The 20,262-nt window shown below is 31.0% G+C and overlaps 1 protein-coding gene across 6 annotated transcripts in view; it reads right to left on the reverse strand.

Annotated features, from left to right (window-relative positions):
• The window catches only part of LOC143071567 (protein FAM227B-like), a 34,243-nt gene extending 14,271 nt beyond the window's left edge, over positions 1-19,972 (reverse strand). For 2 of the 6 annotated variants that reach the window (XM_076245957.1, XM_076245954.1), the window contains exons 1-12: positions 19,887-19,972; positions 17,403-17,550; positions 16,384-16,492; positions 15,992-16,135; positions 14,015-14,085; positions 10,232-10,381; positions 9,010-9,111; positions 8,235-8,342; positions 7,040-7,166; positions 5,816-5,956; positions 5,306-5,317; positions 2,016-2,269 (exon numbers count right to left, since the gene is read on the reverse strand). In XM_076245957.1, the coding sequence (XP_076102072.1) occupies positions 2,016-2,269; positions 5,306-5,317; positions 5,816-5,956; positions 7,040-7,166; positions 8,235-8,342; positions 9,010-9,111; positions 10,232-10,381; positions 14,015-14,085; positions 15,992-16,135; positions 16,384-16,492; positions 17,403-17,546 (1,362 nt within the window). In that variant the 5' untranslated portion in view covers positions 17,547-17,550; positions 19,887-19,972. Of the gene's footprint in view, positions 1-2,015; positions 2,270-5,305; positions 5,318-5,815; positions 5,957-7,039; positions 7,167-8,234; positions 8,343-9,009; positions 9,112-10,231; positions 10,382-12,271; positions 12,296-13,329; positions 13,345-14,014; positions 14,086-15,991; positions 16,136-16,383; positions 16,493-17,402; positions 17,551-19,886 lie in introns of all 6 variants that reach the window. The other 4 variants (XM_076245956.1, XM_076245953.1, XM_076245955.1 and 1 more) reach the window with 3 other exon arrangements.
• Positions 19,973-20,262: the final 290 nt, after the last annotated feature.

Here is a 20,262-nt window from a genome sequence, read left to right on the forward strand (position 1 = left end):
TTATGAGGCATCCATTATATATACATGCCTAAGCTTAGGCTTATAAAATAGGACTTACTTTCTTGATACATGTATGTCAATGGAAAAAAAGACTTTTTGCGGGTGAAATTGGGCTTTAAAGTTAGCTGTAATTTTTTTTCTCTCCTATCTATAGAAAAACTGTAAACAAAAACAATCTGCTCTAGAAATGAAATGTAAGTGCACAAATACACATGATTTTGTGTTCACAAACATATCTTTAGAAATGGTAACAGAAATTCCAATTGGTGGGAAATCTTTCTGTAAAATTTGGTCTCATTCCTATGCAAACTAGTATTTTTTTATTTTTTTAATGGTGCATAAAATTAAGGTTGTCAATTGTTTGATTTCAACTGATACTTACAAATATCCGAGGGGGGTTACTTCCTATATTTTAAGTGGTATGAGTGTTGCTGCAAAACAGGGTCCCTTTTTCATACCCTGCTGATTAGAACAGGGTCCCATTTTCATGTCCTGCTGGTGAGAACAGGGTCTTTTTTTTAAACAAAGTATTTGTCTAGAACAGGATCGCTTATTTAACTGTTTAAGATACAGTTTGAACCCGGGTCTAGTACAGCATCTATTTTATACCGTCTAGAACTAGATCATTCCCAGTTCATATTTTAACAACTGTCAGGGTATACATTTTCTGCGGTGTGTGTCTAGAACAGAGTATGTTTTTCAATATTTTTGTTTAGAACAGGGTATGTTTTTCAATATTTTTGTTTAGAACAGGGTATGTTTTTCAATATTTTTGTTTAGAACAGGGTATATTTTTCAATATTTTTGTTTAGAACAGGGTATGTTTTTCAATATTTTTGTTTAGAACAGGGTATGTTATTCAATATTTTTGTTTAGAACAGGATATGTTTTTCAATATTTTTGTTTAGAACAGGGTATGTTTTTCAATATTTTTTTGTTTAGAACAGGGTATGTTTTTCAATATTTTTGTTTAGAACAGGGTATATTTTTCAATATTTTTGTTTAGAACAGGGTATGTTTTTCAATATTTTTGTTTAGAACAGGGTATGTTTTTCAATATTTTTGTTTAGAACAGGATATGTTTTTCAATATTTTTGTTTAGAACAGGGTATGTTTTTCAATATTTTTGTTTAGAACAGGGTATGTTTTTCAATATTTTTGTTTAGAACAGGGTATGTTTTTCAATATTTTTGTTTATAAAACAGGATATGTTTTTCAATATTTTTGTTTAGAACAGGGTATGTTTTTTAATGTTTCCTGGTTAGAACAGGGTATGATTTGGCTAGTGCTGTTGACACAGTTATACTCGAATTGATAGTCAGTAACCCACCTTGGACAAATATATTCATCAAAATATCCAGTTTCAGGATTGGTGAAAATGAGATGGAAAATAGCAGTAAGTGAATCATAATTACAGATTAATTACGGTGAACTGCTTTGACCAGAGCCATCATACTCAATTAAATTGTGTCTTCCCATATATGACTGTTTGTTATCTAGTTTCCTAGTACATGTAACTTTGGAATTTAACTGAATATACATCAAAGATTGAAGCATTAAATATTTGCTGAAATATAATTAAAAACATTTCCTCTTAAGAGTAAAGACAAGCAGATAAACATATTTCAGCTCTTTTCCCCTTGAATCCGCCTGGAATCCTTGTAAGAAAGATTCTAGGTTAAAAGAGGCTTTTAATTACTGTTCCTGCTAACACATTATTTAAAATGTGTACAGATTAACTGGGGAATTAGTAGCGAATCCAGAAATATCATAAGGGGGCATTTACATCTGAAGATAGGACCCTACCAGTCATGCTTCAATGATTCCCTAAATAACCAACCAAATTGTTCCCACAAAAGAGGGGTCAGATGATTATATAAAACCAATTACTCAACAATTTTAAGAAGATTTGATGATGTTTTAAAATTATAATAGCTAAAATCATAACATTAAGTACATATACATGCATATACACATAATAGTAAATATCTAAACTGGCCTAGCATTGTATCTACCTGCTGAGCAAACTTCCTTCTTACTGTTGATCCACATGTAGCCAGTCTTGAAGGACTTGTCCTAGAGAAGGTGTTATACATCCCTTGTTGTGAGGTAACTGTACCATTGGTTGGTAGACTGAAGTTTGTCATCTTAGTTATCTCCCTTGAGGCTCCTTGGGGGGTCTGTCTAGCAGAGGATACACTGCCTTGTCCACCTGAACCAAGATTGTCTATTACTTTGTGGAAGGATTCCATATCCAGACTGGCACTTACTGGAACAAGATGAGCAAACACAATTTAAAATTGAATACAAGTACAAATTCAATTAAAATCTGAAGTATATGGAATGCTAAAGGTAAAAGATTTTTAATTAGGTATCATTTACCATATAATGATTTCAAATTGTATTATGCATCCCAGTGATTATTTATAAGCTTATGCTACATAACATGAGTAACAATTAAAGATGTGCTGTTTATATAAGCTCTTGAATGTGTAATGTCAGTGAAACAGTTAAAGTTTGTTATTCAAGCATTTTTAAGAATAGCTTTTTACATATAGCTGATACCTTACTATTATATTTCATGATTAAACAATATGTAGATGTTTTGTGGATATTATCGTATTACATTTTATTATAAAACTAGAGGCTCTAAAGAGCCTGTGTCGCTCACCTTGGTCTATGTGAATATTAAACAAAGGAAGCAGATGGATTCAGGACAAAATTGTGTTTTGGTGATGGTGATGTGTTTGTACATCTTACTTTACTGAACATTCTTGCTGCTTACAATTATCTCTATCTATAATGAACTTGGCCCAGTAGTTTCAGTGGAAAATGTTAGTAAAAATTTACAAATTTTATGAAAATTGTTAAAAATTGACTATAAAGGACAATAACTCCTTAGGGGGTCAATTGACCATTTCAGTCATGCTGACTTATTTGTAAATCTTACTTTGCTGTACATTATTGCTGTTTACAGTTTATCTCTATCTATAATACTATTCAAGATTATAACCCAAAACAGTAAAATTTCCTTAAAATTACCAATTTAGGGGCAGACCGAACAACGGGTTGTCCGATTCATCTTAAAATTCCTGGGCAGATAGATCTTGACCTGATAAACAATTTTACCCTGTCAGATTTGCTCTTAATGCTTTGGTTTTTGAGTTATAAGCCAAAAACTGCATTTTACTCCTATGTTCTAATTTTAGCCGTGGTGGCCATCTTGGTTGGATGGCTGGGTCACCGGACACATTTTTTAAACTAGGTACCCCAAAGATGATTGTGGCCAAGTTTGGATTAGTTTGGCCCAGTAGTTTCAGAGGAGAAGATTTTTGTAAAAGATTACTAAGATTTACGAAAAATGGTTAAAAATTGACTATAAAGGGCAATAACTCCTAAAGGGGTCAACTGACCATTTCGGTCATGTTTGACTTATTTGTAAATCTTACTTTGCTGAACATTATTGCTGTTTACAGTTTATCTCTATCTATAATAATATTCAAGATAATAACCAAAAACAGCAAAATTTCCTCAAAATTACCAATTCAGGGGCAGCAACCCAACAACGGGTTGACCGATTAATCTGAAAATTTCAAGGCAGATAGATCTTGACCTGATAAACATTTTACCCCCGATGTCAGATTTCCTCTAAATGTTTTGGTCTTTGAGTTATAAGCCAAAAACTGCATTTTACCCCTATGTTCTATTTTTAGCCGTGGCGGCCATCTTGGTTGGTTGACCGGGTCAAGCCACACATTTTTTAAACTAGATACCCCAAAGATGATTGTGGCCAAGTTTGGATTAATTTGGCCCAGTAGTTTCAGAAGAGAAGATTTTTGTAAAAGATTACTAAGATTTACGAAAAATGGTTAAAACTTGACTATAAAGGGCAATAACTCCTAAAGGGGTCAACTGACCATTTCGGTCTGTTGACTTATTTGTAAATCTTACTTTGCTGAACATTATTGCTGTTTACAGTTTATCTCTATCTATAATAATATTCAAGACAATAACCAAAAAAAGTAAAATTTCCTTTAAATTACCAATTTAGGGGCAGCAACCCAACAACGGGTTGTCCGATTCATCTGAAAATTTCAGGGCAGATAGATCTTGACCTGAATAACAATTTTAACCTGTCAGATTTGCTCTAAATGCTTTAGTTTTTGAGTTATAAGCCAAAAACTGCATTTTACCCCTATGTTCTATTTTTAGCCATGGTGGCCTGGCCATCTTGGTTGGTTGGCGGGGTCACCGGACACATTTTTTTTAACTAGATACCCCAATGATGATTGTGGCCAAGTTTGGATTAATTTGGCCCAGTAGTTTCAGAGGAGAAGATTTTTGTAAAAGTTAACGCAGGACGACGACGGACGACGCCGGACGCAAAGTGATGGGAAAAGCTCACTTGGCCCTTCGGGCCAGGTGAGCTAAAAAAAGAAACAATTAATTTCCGTATAATTCAAATTGAATCCCTTCAAATTTACAAATTCGAACAATTAAGAAACTTCTTTTTTAGTAAGGTGTACAAATATCAACACATGATTGAAACAACATACATTGCAATATAAATATTTACATAAAAATATGTTTTAATGGGAGCATACTGGCTTTTTATCAACGCATAAACACTTTTGGATGTGGTTTTGATGCCTGTATAACCAAAGACTGGGATTTTGGTTTTGCTGCTCCCCCAGTAAGACTGCTGTGTTCTCCTGCCTCGTCACCATAAAAAAACTCTGATTCAGTTAGTCAATAGGTTGTTTCTAAATCTCATGAAACTTGCAGTGGCAAATCCATGTAGAATGTACGTTTCATGCTTGGTCCAGTTGGAAAATGTCCGATAAATTTATATTTATCTGGTAAGTATCACCATTTTGTAAGCCTTACCATAATTCAATAGTGTGAAATTTCAAGGTCACTTATCTATATATATAATCATGAGTTAGAGGGTAGGGTTTTATGAAAGACCACATAAAAACATATAAAAAGTTTTATAAAATCAAAGTTATAACTGCATGCATTAAAATTACATAAAACTGCAAGTTAAAAGAGGGATGGTTTAATTATTATATATGTTCAATGAAGATAAAACAATGAATGAAGGTATGAAGGTTTGGGATCAACCAATCAAAAGGGTGCTTTACGATGCCCCTGCTGTATATAATAAAGCATAGTGTTGATGTTCATGCAGGATGTTAATACAAAATGTAATACAATATTGACAATGGAATGATAATGTGACATGAAAACACTGAACATATTCTGTGGAACACAGGCTTCAAACATCAACAATTAATTATTATACCTGATAGATTTCCTGTAATGGGGAAAATAATTAAAATAAAATTATACAATATATCTAAGCCTTATGAATATATAAACTAAAAGACACATGATTTTTTTTTATCTTTACTATAAGTTTTTTCATTTTAATATTAATAACATGTAAGAATTTTTAAAGCTGAAAAATTGAAAAAGCTATGGCACTAAAATATTGCATTTACTCTCACTGATCTTAGGGTTACAAGTGCTAGAGAGTACTACTTTCAATAACACTTGCATACCCAATAGAATAAATGAAAATGCAAAACAAAAACATTGTCCTATCCAATTGACATGTTGCAACTGTTTAGAAAAAAAATACGTCAAGCAATTATCCCCAAGATGTTTCAAATTACCATAGAGAGCAAACTTCTAACTTGTACAAAATATATATTCACTGAAATAGAAGACATGCCACTTTTTCACACTACATCTACAACTCTCACACTACTACTGTAACTATTCAAAACAGTTTTAAAAATACTGTTCCTACCTTCTTTATTTAAAGCAGCGGCTTGCATAATTTTCTGTGTTGTCTCCGACACCTGTTTATCTGCCTTCTTGCCCTTGGCTGAATCTGTTTCTATCTTTTTCACATCCCATTTATTGAAAATCTGACCTGGTGCTTTTATTCCTACAAAATATAACACAAAACAATCATATATTGAAACAGAAGGGACTCATTCAATTTCATTGGTCCCGATTTAGTGGAATGAGTAAAATTGTATTTTTCATGGATACATTGATTTCATTATATACAATTAAATTCTTAGTTATTGTTAATTCAGAAATTATTGTGTGCATTTGTTATTGTGATTTTTCAAGTATGGACAAAAATGCGAGTTTCAATATTATTGTGATTTCAAAAAAATCTGCATACAGGTCTATATTTCAGATATCAGAATGAACTTAGTTTCTCTAATCAATAACTTTAATATTTTTTTTATCATTGCGATACTCACCCAGATGCATTATTTGCATTTATATAGAGATTAATACATGGCCTTTTCCATATCAGCCTGGGTATCATCCCGAGACCCCCATATCAGCCCGAGACGGATGATACCCAGGCTGATATGGAAAAGGCCATGTATTAATCGCTTTATCATATACTTCCAACAATAGTTTTATGTAAGGCAAATAAACAAATGCAATAACTAAAACAGTAAAAAACTTTATAAAGAAGTTAAATTATGAATCAAATATACTATAATTGTCCAACAACAGCATCACTACCTTCATATATATTTATGGTAACATTTCCTATAGAGGCATTTTGAAATATTGAAAATTTGAAAGAGTTTTATGATCATTATTACTCCATGTTTGTTGTACTATAAAATGATTCAGTGGCATTTGTTAGCAAGTACTAAACTATCCCCACAAAAGTTCCCGTAAATTTTGACGTCGTCATAAAAAATATCTGACGTCACAATGGAAAAGTAAACAACCGATACCGGAAACACCGGAAGTAACTTGCACGAGAGGCACTATTATGGGTTTTGTGCACGAGATGCACCTGATATGGGTTATCAGCCAGGTTGGGAAATTATGGCTTGTTTACTTCCGCTCATTACACATATGCAAAAGCTATCATATCAATGCTAAGTATATGATAAAAAAATATAATTTCTGAATTTACAGTATCTTATAACTAGGAAAATCATGAAAATTGGTAAATTTGAATTGTAATAATTTTTCAGAAAGTGAAATGTACCTGTTATCCACTCAAATACTGTATTACATAATTCCTGTTTGAATTCGTCAGCCAGTTTGTTACTGGACTCTGGAAAAGCCTGGCGGTATATCAAATATACAGCTTGTGCTAAACAGTTGGGGTATACCTAAAATAAAAGAAAATCTTATCTTAAAGTTTGCTCATGCACTTCACAAAATGTGTTTATATAAAAATCTAAATCTGAAAACTTAATGGTTATCCAAATTAGTTCAAATAACCTGAAAATTTGTATGGAATATTTTTAAAATTTTTAAATCAAACAAAAATTAAGAGCAGGAACGTTTTGATATGATGACTAAAAATGTTCTCATATTCATTGATGATTATGGAATTTCAATAGTTTGTTTTTTTTGTTTTTTTTTGGTTTTTTTGGTTTTTTTTTTTTTTTTTTTTGGGGGGGGGGGGGGGGGGGAGGGTGGGGTGGCATACAGAATTTCAGAAAAGACAATGGATTTTTTTCAAAAGAGATAATATTAAATCTTAGATATTGAATAAAAGCTACTTTCTATTTGTTTCTTAAAATTAAATATTCTAACATTTACAAACTGACTTAGAATACTAACAATGAGTTATCTAATTACAATGTTTCATTGGAACATTATTCTAGTTAGAACGGAATGCAGAATTCTGATAAGGGAATTGATCAGGCACATGTGATATCAAATTATTTCTCATTGAAATCCCAACTTTTACAGAAGAATGAACAATGGTATTGGCAACTCAGACCATCTTCAAGAAAGACCATGTATCTGAAAATGTTCAATTGTTCCTGTTTCATAATACATAAAAAGCAACATATAACATTCTATAAAATATTTCATCCTTATCTCTCGCTTCTGTAAAACTACTTGAAAATTATTTCAATTTTAATATGATGAAGACAATTGCTTTTGAAAAAAAAAATCTGTGAAAAACACTGCTAGTCCAACCTTTCAATCCTTCTATCAATCAAAATAAGACGCAAGGAAATATACAGAACATTGATTTCATAAAAAATAGACCAGAGGCAGATTTAGAGTGGAGACCAGGCCCACCTTTTCTGGGTAAAATGTTGTTGATTATATAGGATATCTCTGGAGCATGACCAGAACAGGCCCTCTTTTGGAGTCAGTGGGCCCTACATGAAAATTTCTGGATTGGCCACTGTAGACACTGCATGTATCTATATCCTTACCCCTAAAAATTTGTCCTTGACATCATTGTGTATACTTGTAAATAATGCTACATAACTATCAGCTATTCTGTCATATAACAAAGATTTGTTTTCTGTTGTGTTTCTACCCTGAAAAACAAAATTTATATATAAGTCGTAAATATTTTCATGAAGCAAAAATACAATGTAAAATTAATTTCAAATTCAAAAAAATCTTATTACCCAAAGTCATCTTTTTTTTCATGCCAATTTAGAGTTGAGAATGAACAAGTTAAGAATTAGCGAAATATATGTAACGATCATTCCAACTTATTATTACAGTAGTAGCGAATACAGAATCCCTTTGCTTAAAAAATGGCAACATCAAATGTGTACATAACTTTGAAATTTACCTCTGACAATATGACCGGTTCAACCAATAAATATTATCATGTAAAAATTCTATAGAATGTAGAAAGAATTGTATTTATCAGCATCAAACCAAATATCAAACTTAATTTATTTTTTGTAGGATCACCAATTTAAACTGGAAAAGCATATATAATAGATATAAGAAGATGTGGTATTAGTGCCAAATGAGACAACTCTTCAAACAAGTCACAATTTGTAAAGTGTAAAAAAACATAATTGGTCAAAGTGTGGCCTTCAACAAAGAGCTTTGCCTCACACCAAACAGCTAGCTCTAAAGGACCCAAAAATGACTCATGTAAAACCATTCAAACAGGAAAACCAATGATCTACTCTATATTATATAAAATGAGAAACACTTATGAACTATTCATGCATATAATCTTACCTCATCAAATTTGTTTAGAAATATCCACCAGAATGTATCTTGTAGTACTGCTACTGATGCTTCTGATAAAAATAACTTCTTCCAGAATTTCTTAAACCCAGGCTGAAATGAGATCAACATATATTCCTATTGAAATAATAATCGAAGAGTAAGTGTTTTTAATTTCAATAAATAAAAGAGATGTCAGGAATACCTCAATAAAACAGCAACCAAAAAACATAATAAAAACAAGACAAAGGACATTGAATAAATAAACTGAACATATGTTCTACTTTACATATTATAATAGGTGAACAAATCTTGTCTCTAACACTATACTGGCTCTCTTTAGAGGTTAGCTCTTTTGATATTGATTTGAAAAATTCATGTTTAAAGTGCAGTAAAATTAACCCAAATTCAAAATTTGAAAATTTGAAATCCAAGAAAACAGAACCAATCTAAGCCCACAGAAAATAACTTCTAAACATGTTCAGGATTCAAATATATTCTTTTAGATCAACTACTTCATGTTGCAGATTCTTAAAAGAAATTGACAAGTCTGGATTTCCTTATGTACCAGCCTTCTTTTAAGACTGCAATACCCTGAACAGTTTTCCTAAAAGCATAGCATTTTTTGCTCCCTCAGAGACAAACCATTTATACAGGCAACAGCTTTTAAAAAATGTAGGTCTGTATAAAAAAGAAGATGTGGTATTATTGCCAATGAGACAACTATCCACAAAAGACCAAAATGACACAGACATTAACAACTATAGGTCACTGTACGGCCTTCAACAATGAGCAAAGCCCATACCGCATAGTGAGCTATAAAAGGCCCCGACAAGACAATGTAAAACAATTCAAACGAGAAAACTAACGTCCTTATTTATGTAATAAATGAAGGAAAAACAAATATGTAACACATAAACAAACGACAACCACTGAATTACAGGCTCCTGTAGTTTTTTTTAAAGAAAAAAAAGAATATTGGATGACTTAACAAAAAGTCACTGTTTTACTGGGTATCTTCTAGGAATCTTTCATAAAGTGCATTAAGATTCTGTATTAAAATAATAATCGAGGAGTAAGTGTTTTTTAATTTAAATAAATAAAAGAGATGTCAGGAATACCTCAATAAAACAGCAACCAAAAAACATAATGAAAACAAACAAAAGGGAACATCTAAAGTCATTTTATGTGGTACATGTATTGGTTGTACTTTCTTGTTAGTACATTTACTTACATTAAAATCTTGAGCTTTGGTAATTTTATGAAGTATTGGTAGTGATTCAATTTGTGCTGGCAGTTCTACCAGTTCCCCGTGACGGAAACCTGGAAACTGACAAAACTCTATAGTTCTCTTCCTAGTCTCTAGCATCGACTCAGCAAAATCCTAGAAATAAATTAAAAAGTATCATTATAAATATTGTTTAATCTTACTGAGCTATAAGGTTTGCACTGCTCAAGAACGATAAATCTTGTTGGTAGACTTAATTGGGCATGCCAAGGAAAACATTTTTGACAGATAAGTTTTTGTACTATTATGGTTGTAAGAAATCATACTGAAAATTAAAGTGCACTTAAATAAATCATTTAAATAAACATGATAAAGAAATGTGAAAACATAAAGCAAGAGCATTGCATCATTATTTGGACATCTTCAGATGAAGCCTAAACAACAATAATCTTACAAAGAAAGACGTAAAATTTTAATATCTTATTTTCTGCTGTCCACACGATTTGTTGAAAATGGTCTATTGATTATAACTGTAAAGACACTGTGAATATCTCAAATATGCAAATGAATCATATCACATATCACAGAATCACAGTTCATTTGTACCAAGAAGTGAAATTATTTTACAAAAACAATACAATAATTAATCAGGTAAGGTGTATAGCAAAATAAATTTATAATCAGGCATTGACTATAATACATCACATGCAATAAAGCAATTATTTTCATTTTTAAGTAAATATAGACAATACAGAATGCATATTTCATTCAAAGCAGCACTGTAATCATTTTGTTGATTCTGTAAATTCTGAGGTACAGCATAAAACAAAAATTTAAAGTTAATCAAAGGGAGATAACTTAATTTTGATTGACTATTGTGTATCATTAATCCTGAGAAAGTATTTTATATTATACTTTGGTGAATACATTAACAGTCAATTTTTACTCCTCAAACTAAAAGTAAAAATATGTAGTCTATATCAATGAAAATTTGATCAGAGCTGTAACCATAATTAAGATTTACTACATATAAAATTGTATACATAACTCAATTTCAATTTTTGAAATATCTGGTTCAATAGACCACTTTTGAGTTCATCCGCCCCCGGAAAAAACTTGTCAATTATGCACGCCTTTATGACGTCATTTACCAGATAGAGGGGATCGCCAGTATCCCTGCACTATTAACGTTCATCAAGCGTCTTAGTGATTGTCATTGTGCGGGATAAACTAGAAATAATGGTTGTTCTGTAGGTACTTAATTACAATTCCCTAATGACAGCAGTGCTGATTGTCAATTATTAGAATTTAATTTGCCGAATAATTTGTGCAATATAACATTATATTTTTTCAGCCATTTGCTCAACATTAGAACGGAAGTGACGATGCCCCTAAAAGCACGAATGATGTTTATTAAAACCCAAGTTTTTGACGGAAATGCATCAAACTTGAAAGTTGTCTATTAATAAAAAAATAGTGAATAAAATAGGGGAATGTGACAGAGATAACAACCTTTCCAAAGACAAAGTTAACATTTTTCTCATCATTTCAATCACACGTACTTCAGTGTAATCAAAATATAAGGAGTTGCATACATTATGTAACTGTTATAAGACTTATTTGTATTAAAGACCTCTTTTAATATTCAAGTCATTTTTCCAAGTAAATTGAAAACCTTTGTTTTTATATTTGTCAATATTTGTCAAGTCATTTTGTTTATAATTCAATTGTGTGTATATGTATATTTTATGTGTTTGAAACTTTAAGCAAAAAATATATAAATTCAAACTGAGCAGCGTATTAGTTAATATTACGACATCACAAGGCAACAATATCAAACGCAGATATATATATATATTTATTTTTATTAATAATTTTATGTAAAATACTTATATGCAAAAATTAATTTCAATACAAAAAAAATGTCTATTCTAACATAACATATATAGTCATTCATGGTTTCAGTGTGTGACTGAAAGCTGATTGTGTACAAAATTGAGCAAAATGATAGAAATAACAAAAGCTCAATAGAAATGTTTAACTTACTGACTCCATTTTACTAAGAAAAGTCTGTAGATATAACTTAATATATTAATTTTATATCAAAAAAATATGTAAAAGGCTCAGTTGAATCCTGTGTATCGCCTGCAAAATATGTTGTCAGTGTAATAGTCATGTAAAGTGAAATGACTGAAATTGTAGTCAATAAATCAGAAAAATATGGCAAAAGTAAAACAAATCAAACTTTTCATTTAGATGCTATTTCTTGATCATAATGAAGCTTTAATTCAAGTTTCATAACATTTCATGAATGTTTAACAAAATTATTAATATCTAGATACTCTTGTGTCACAGACTCAACAAAAAAAGGTACACAAAATATCTTAAGTTCTTTGTATTTTAAATGTTAATTGTTTTGCCGGATATTATTTTCTATTCTGTAATTATATAATTATGTATCTGCATATATAATTTACTGTTTGATAAATATTTATTTCTGTATCTATCAGCACACTTTTAGCCAACTATATATAAGTCCTTTTCCTGACACTAGCATGTATACGTCTATTGTAGTTATGGACATACAATGTATTCAACATAAATAAAAGACTTTTTCACATTTACTTAAAATGAGATGTAAATTTTGTGTGATAATGATACATTTTACATGCAGATTTAACAATAAATCCTGAAGTGTACATACATGGCATACATTTATTTCTTAAGTGGATATTGTCTACTAAAGTTCTATGTTTTGTCACAAGCAAGAAGAAAAGAAAATATTAGAAATACACGCAAAATAATAGCTATATCTCAAAACTTTGTTTACAAAATGTTTGTAATTGAATTTTGTTTTTAATGTTTTGTTGTACATGTATTTTTTAAAAAACTTTGACTTGACATTTTAAGTTGACAATATCCCATAATCACAATAATCCTTTAAAGGGCTTTAATTTGAAACAACACCACTTAAATTTTCAAATCGATTCCTGAATTAATCAAAAGTGTAAAATTAGCAAGAACACCATATTTTTAATAGTTATTGACAAGGGATATAATTCATCTTTTTTAGAGGGAACACATTTACAATCTTTAATACTCACCCCACTTTTTGAGTCCTGTACATTTTCATACAAACATTATACTACATTAGTACAAAAAATACATGCTATCATAAAAAATCATGCAACTACTTTAAGAAATATCAGAATGAAATAAATTAGTGCAACTAATAAGATACCTTACATTGTGCAATATATATCTAACTTTTTAAGATTTGATACAGTGTGCTGAAAGCTTAATTCCAGAGAAGTGTATCTTTATACCCATATAAAGAAAAGATTATTTCCTAATACATGTTTTATAAGGAAAGTTCATAATAACAATTTTACATGAATTATAAGGAAAGTACTAAATAACAACTATAAATATTGCAGTGTATAAAGTTCCATAGCAAAAAATCAAAATGTAAGGAATAAGAATGGAAAAATAACCTTTTTCAGTAAATTAAATAAAAATTTAGAAAAACTTTTCCCAACTTAAATTGTAAACTTCATTATATGAGACAGTAAATAAAACAAGACACTTTTGTTTGTAATTTATGAAAGAATGGTCATTACAAAGATAAAACTTAAAATTTGAAGGTATCTACTCAAGGAGTTACATACTATCAATATGATCTAACCAAAATTTCTCCTTTTTTGAAAATGATGTAAGTGCCTTGAAAGCTAAAGAAATTCAGAAAATTAAGAACATGCAACATGCAAACAATTATAAATAAAAACTTACGAGACTCTTTGGTACTTTTGCACTATGATGAGTTTTCACAGCATCTGAGTCTGTCATTTCTGTCATAAAAGCTGAAATTTATTTGAAATAAATTAAAATATAATACACTAATCCATAGTGTCATAAATCTGAAAAATCCCAATATTTGTGAATTATTTTGTCATGCTTGGGTCATTTATAGCTTACTTTATTGTACAGCTTTTTCTCCCTGTTGAAGGCTGCAAGGTGACCTATAAAAATAATAGAAAAATTCTAACATCATCTAACTTGGTGTTACCTTAATACTTTTCTGAAATAAAATTCCTATGAAAAACAATACCATAAAAATTGGATGGAAAGCATATGTTTCAAAATATAAACATATGATTACAATAATCATAATATATCATCCATTCACTTAGCTTTGATACCACTATATAGCAAGTATATGATCAGGAGAAAGCAAGTTATTACCAATTCTTAACTCTAAGTATTTTCTCCAAGTGCATGTTATGAGACAAACCCTAACATCTGACTGATGTTCCTCTATTAATTAATACTAACAGAAGATACTAGTTATATACAGAGCCTTCAAACCAGACTGCAAGCTTTGAGAAGACACTAGTTATATACAGAGCCTTCAAACCAGACTGCAAGCTTTGAGAAGACACTAGTTATATACAGAACCTTCAAACCAGACTGCAAGCTTTGAGAAGATACTAGTTATATACAGAGCCTTCAAACCAGACTGTAAGATTTGAGATGATACTAGTTATATACAGAGCCTTCAAACCAGACTGCAAGCTTTGAGAAGATACTAGTTATATACAGAGCGTTCAAACAAGACTGCAAGCTTTGAGATGATACTAGTTATATACAGAGCCTTCAAACCAGACTGCAAGCTTTGAGATGATACTAGTTATATACAGAGCCTTCAAACCAGACTGCAAGCTTTGAGAAGACACTAGTTATATACAGAGCCTTCAAACCAGACTGCAAGCTTTGAGAAGATACTAGTTATATACAGAGCCTTCAAACCAGACTGCAAGCTTTGAGAAGATACTAGTTATATACAGAGCCTTCAAACCAGACTGCAAGCTTTGAGAAGATACTAGTTATATACAGAGCCTTCAAACCAGACTGCAAGCTTTGAGATGATACTAGTTATATACAGAGCCTTCAAACCAGACTGCAAGCTTTGAGATGATACTAGTTATATACAGAGCCTTCAAACCAGACTGCAAGTTTTGAGAAGATACTAGTTATATACAGAGCCTTCAAACCAGACTGCAAGCTTTGAGAAGATACTAGTTATATACAGAGCCTTCAAACCAGACTGTAAGATTTGAGATGATACTAGTTATATACAGAGCCTTCAAACCAGACTGCAAGCTTTGAGAAGATACTAGTTATATACAGAGCGTTCAAACAAGACTGCAAGCTTTGAGATGATACTAGTTATATACAGAGCCTTCAAACCAGACTGCAAGTTTTGAGATGATACTAGTTATATACAGAGCCTTCAAACCAGACTGCAAGCTTTGAGATGATACTAGTTATATACAGAGCCTTCAAACCAGACTGCAAGCTTTGAGAATATACTAGTTATATACAGAGCCTTCAAACCAGACTGCAAGCTTTGAGAAGATACTAGTTATATACAGAGCCTTCAAACCAGACTGCAAGCTTTGAGATGATACTAGTTATATACAGAGCCTTCAAACAAGACTGCAAGCTTTGAGAAGATACTAGTTATATACAGAGCCTTCAAACCAGACTGCAAGCTTTGAGATGATACTAGTTATATACAGAGCCTTCAAACAAGACTGCAAGCTTTGAGATGATACTAGTTATATACAGAGCCTTCAAACCAGACTGCAAGCTTTGAGATGATACTAGTTATATACAGAGCCTTCAAACCAGACTGCAAGCTTTGAGATGATACTAGTTATATACAGAGCCTTCAAACCAGACTGCAAGCTTTGAGAATATACATACTTCTAGCTGAGGAGAAAGGTAGTCTCTCTACTTTCTTTGTTTCCTGGTCATCTTCAGCCAAAATCTGATCTGCATAGAATTTTAATTTCTTTTCTAGGTCCTCAAGATCTGATTCTAAATCTTCCATCATGTGTAACCCAATAGCTGCAAGGATGTTAAGGTTCATACCACTTAAAATTAATATTCTCTGAAACCTTCTTTTTAATTTGTTTTACAAGATTTGTTAAGTAGTGACCAAATGACATTTGCATAACACTGTAAATTTGTTATCTTTCAGTCTGACATCTGCTTTTTTTCTAATACTTTTTCAAACCCCTTTTGCAGTGATGAAAATTTCTTCAAAATAAGAAGAAAAAAAATGTTAATATGGACTACAATTTTGTCAAGGATACGAGCTGAATCTCTAATAATGGCAGCTATATCATCTTGTGAGCCAAGTAGAAGAGCCTCATTTTCAAGATCTAACGGACCTTCTGTTGCCATAGGATAAGGCCAGTCATCCTAAAATATAAATCAAAATAAGTGTTGAGAGGATCGATATCGAATTAAAGGGAAACTTTCACTTTTGTTTTACTCCAACTGTAAAAATTAAGATTCCAAAAATATAAAAAATATAACCAAAACAAAATTGGTCATGTGATACATGGGCATTAAACAATTGTTCATTACATAATGTGAACAATTTTTATTTGAAACTGCAAAAAATAAAAATACTCTAAAAAATATTTTTAAACATCTAAGGCACATGTTTTGAGGAAAGGTCAGCTGTACAAATATCAATGTAAGGCACAACATAACAAATTACACAGTTATATTTATCACATGAAAAATAACCAACCATTTGTTAGCATTCAATAGGTATTTTTTCATATTTGAGGCTGTTTAAATTGTGGCAGCTATATCATCTTTCCTTTTATAGCTGACTATACAGAATGGGTTTTGCTCATTGTTGAAGGCAATACATTGGCCTTTAATTGCTTCGACTTTGATGGATAGTTGTCTCGTTCAGATGTTGACAATCATACCATCTTTTGACATAAGGATGCCTATCTCATCTTTTGAAGCTTGAAATCTGTTCAAACTTTATTTTGAAACTTTCCTACCATTAAAATAATTACATGTATACATTTGTAAGTTTGTCTTACGTGCTATAACTGTTAAATAATCTCATATAGTCCGTCTAACACCTTCAGAAATTATCATCAATACACTTAAATTCATATATACCAATAACCTGGTACATTTCAAGTTTTTTTAAGAGGGATTCATTATGCTGAGAACAGAATGTACAAGATAAATTGAACAATTTATTGCTAAAAAAAACCAAAATCATATCAATTCGTGAGTAGCATGGTATTTTTATTGTCCACTATTGCTATCGCACCCCTGAATATACCATTGAATGACTTACTAATTTCTCTGCTGCCAAGAACTCCTCTATATTTGTTGGGGGTTTAACTTTTGGCTTTGCTTTTTTTCTTGCTGCTTCTTCCATTTCTTCTTCTTCTACCATAGCCATTATAGCAGCTACTTTGGGATCTAGTACCAAAGCCATGGCACTTCAATATAATATCAATATTTATCAAATAAAATATTACTTTAATAAGTATTCATAAAAATGAAAGAACTGAAACAAATACAGATTATTCAGACTTGCATCAGATTATTGTAATACATATAACATAGCCTCAGGTGGCATGTCATGCCCAAAAAATGTCTTTTCTTCCACTCTATTCTGCAGTATATAATATAGCAATTGGTGTTAATAATTTGCTGTGTAACCTGTAACAAACATTCCTATAAAACTATCCAACTTTTACAGTAATTATTTAATGAATGGCTATTATTTATTTTGAATTTATTGAACCATAAGATTAATTTTTGACTCTCCACATTGAATAATCTGTGAAGCGGATTATGTAAAATGTGAAGAGTCAAAAATTAGTTTTATGGTTCAATAAATTCAAAATAAATTATTGCCATTCATTATAAATAGATTTCTATCAAAAATAAGGCTCAAAGAATTTTTTATATTATTTATATTAACAATAACAACGCACACATGTGTTGCCGTTTGAATACACAACGTCAGAGCGGGCGTGTCGCCATAAAAATTGACAACATTGAAAATAAAAGTAATACTTTTAACCAATCAGTAGACAGTAAATACATGTACACCAAATTTATTCATTATTATTGGCTATAACTTCTTGGGTCCATCGACTTATCATGCTTATGGTTGAATTTGTTTGGAGCTAGATTTAATTATTAACATGAAAAGGTTATTAATAAAGGAAGCAAAACAGTCTATTATGATCTGTTTTAAAGCAGAATGAAAAAAATCCTTTTTATCAATCAGGGACATGTTTCTCCTATTTCACATCAAAGGTTTGAAGAAGGTTTTCTGAAACTTCATGCAACGAATGTTCCAGTTGTAAAGAGATAGAAACTTATAAGAACATATTTTTTTAAGACACAGAAATAAATCAATTTTGAAGAGAATTTTCTAATTGAAGGTACATGTACATTTGTATTTTGTTTTTGAAATAAGAATATTTTTGAATATACATGATATAGTGTCATTCTTTGCTGTTTGGAATTCATTTTATTTATTTGGATATGATCATGATGGTTGTATATTTCATGAATTCCAGAGTATTCTTAAGATAGTATCATTTATTCTATATTGGTTTTATTTTAGTATGTTTCTCTATATGAATTGCATTTTGAATAAAAAAGCATATTCACCTGAGAAAGTGTTATTCACCGCGCTAAACGTCACGCGCTTTTACATGCAACGTTATGGTAAAATGTTTCGTGTAAAATTAGTTTTGGTATTATGTTTGTCATTAAATACATTTTCTTTTCTCGGAATATGGAATAAAACAATTACTGTCTTTTGTTTCGGTAAATATGGGGTTTAATTGACTTTTGAAAAACTGATATTCACTTCGGCCGTCGGCCTCAGTGAATATCATTTTTTCAAAAGTCAATAAAACCGCATATTTACCTCATCAAAAGACAGTAATTGTATAGTATAAACTGTATATTCACATCTTAGACTTGCAAATTTTTTAATTTTTAATTTCAGTTTTATTAATAAACGCAAGTTACTGTTCTTCGGACGAATTTGTAATTTACCACAAAGAGCAATTTCATTTCGTATTTTCGTACGTAAACTTTTTGAACTCAAGTATTTCAATCAAGAGTACATCAATTGTGCATCGGATTTTTCAAAGGACTGTGTGGATTTACTCTACAAATACCATTTATCGGACTATTTAACAGAGTTTATAGATAGCGGACATTTTCCGTCTCAGCGTACATGGAAGGGAATAGTTCACAGATCTATAATTAAATATGAACTTAAGAAATGGCAAAAAGATATAAATATAGATGGTGACTTTAACATTTTCAAGAAGATACAGAAGTATTTCAGCCTCATCCTGCATGGACTGTTGCACTAGACTTTCCATATTTGCGTAAACAGGCAAATTACATACATTGTGTAGTATCCCTGTGTTGCTTGGTCCACAATACGAACAGTGATAGTATTTTATGTGATAAATGTGGTAAACTTTTCAACGACCCGTGTATTCACGCAATTTCCTCGTGTGACTATTTATCTTAGAATGTTAGTCTTGTAACAATGTATGTATTATTGTATGCACTGTATTTTGAACAACAGAAAGACAGATATTTTTATTTTTGGTTTTACACCTACAGGCACATGCAGCTTCCTGAGAAGTTGCAGAAAATAACCATTTATATCGTCAATATCGTGTTTAGCACTAGCAATAAATATCACAGTATGGAACCAGTAATTTTCAATTGGTAGATAAATGTAAGGTTTATTTCGCAGTTCTTTTTTTCTTATAAACACATTGTAAATAACCTTTTTATTTCGTTGCCAACAACGCTAAGTGTCCATCTTCCTTCAAATTACAAGCGAGTATGTTGTGTAGAATTAAAGGCAAGTAATGAGTTATCTAAAATGTGTACTTCTTATCCGCACCCAGTACCCATTTATAGATCATAAAAACAATCTTTGGGTAAAAATATTTGCCACACTAAATATTGCAAAAATAAGCATAAGGGTTTTAATTAAAACTTTGTCTATGAAAAGAACGCGTGCTGCAAGTCTTACTTTTGTTATACTGACTTTTATACATATATGGCAGGTGTTTTCTTTGAAGAGCTTATGTCTAAACTGTTTTTCAAAATGTCGAATCAAAATATCAATACAGTAGTCATACTTTTTTTATGTTCAT

This window comes from Mytilus galloprovincialis, chromosome 4 (genome assembly GCF_965363235.1).
Source record: "Mytilus galloprovincialis chromosome 4, xbMytGall1.hap1.1, whole genome shotgun sequence".
In the NCBI taxonomy this organism is placed as follows: Eukaryota; Metazoa; Mollusca; class Bivalvia; order Mytilida; family Mytilidae; genus Mytilus; species Mytilus galloprovincialis.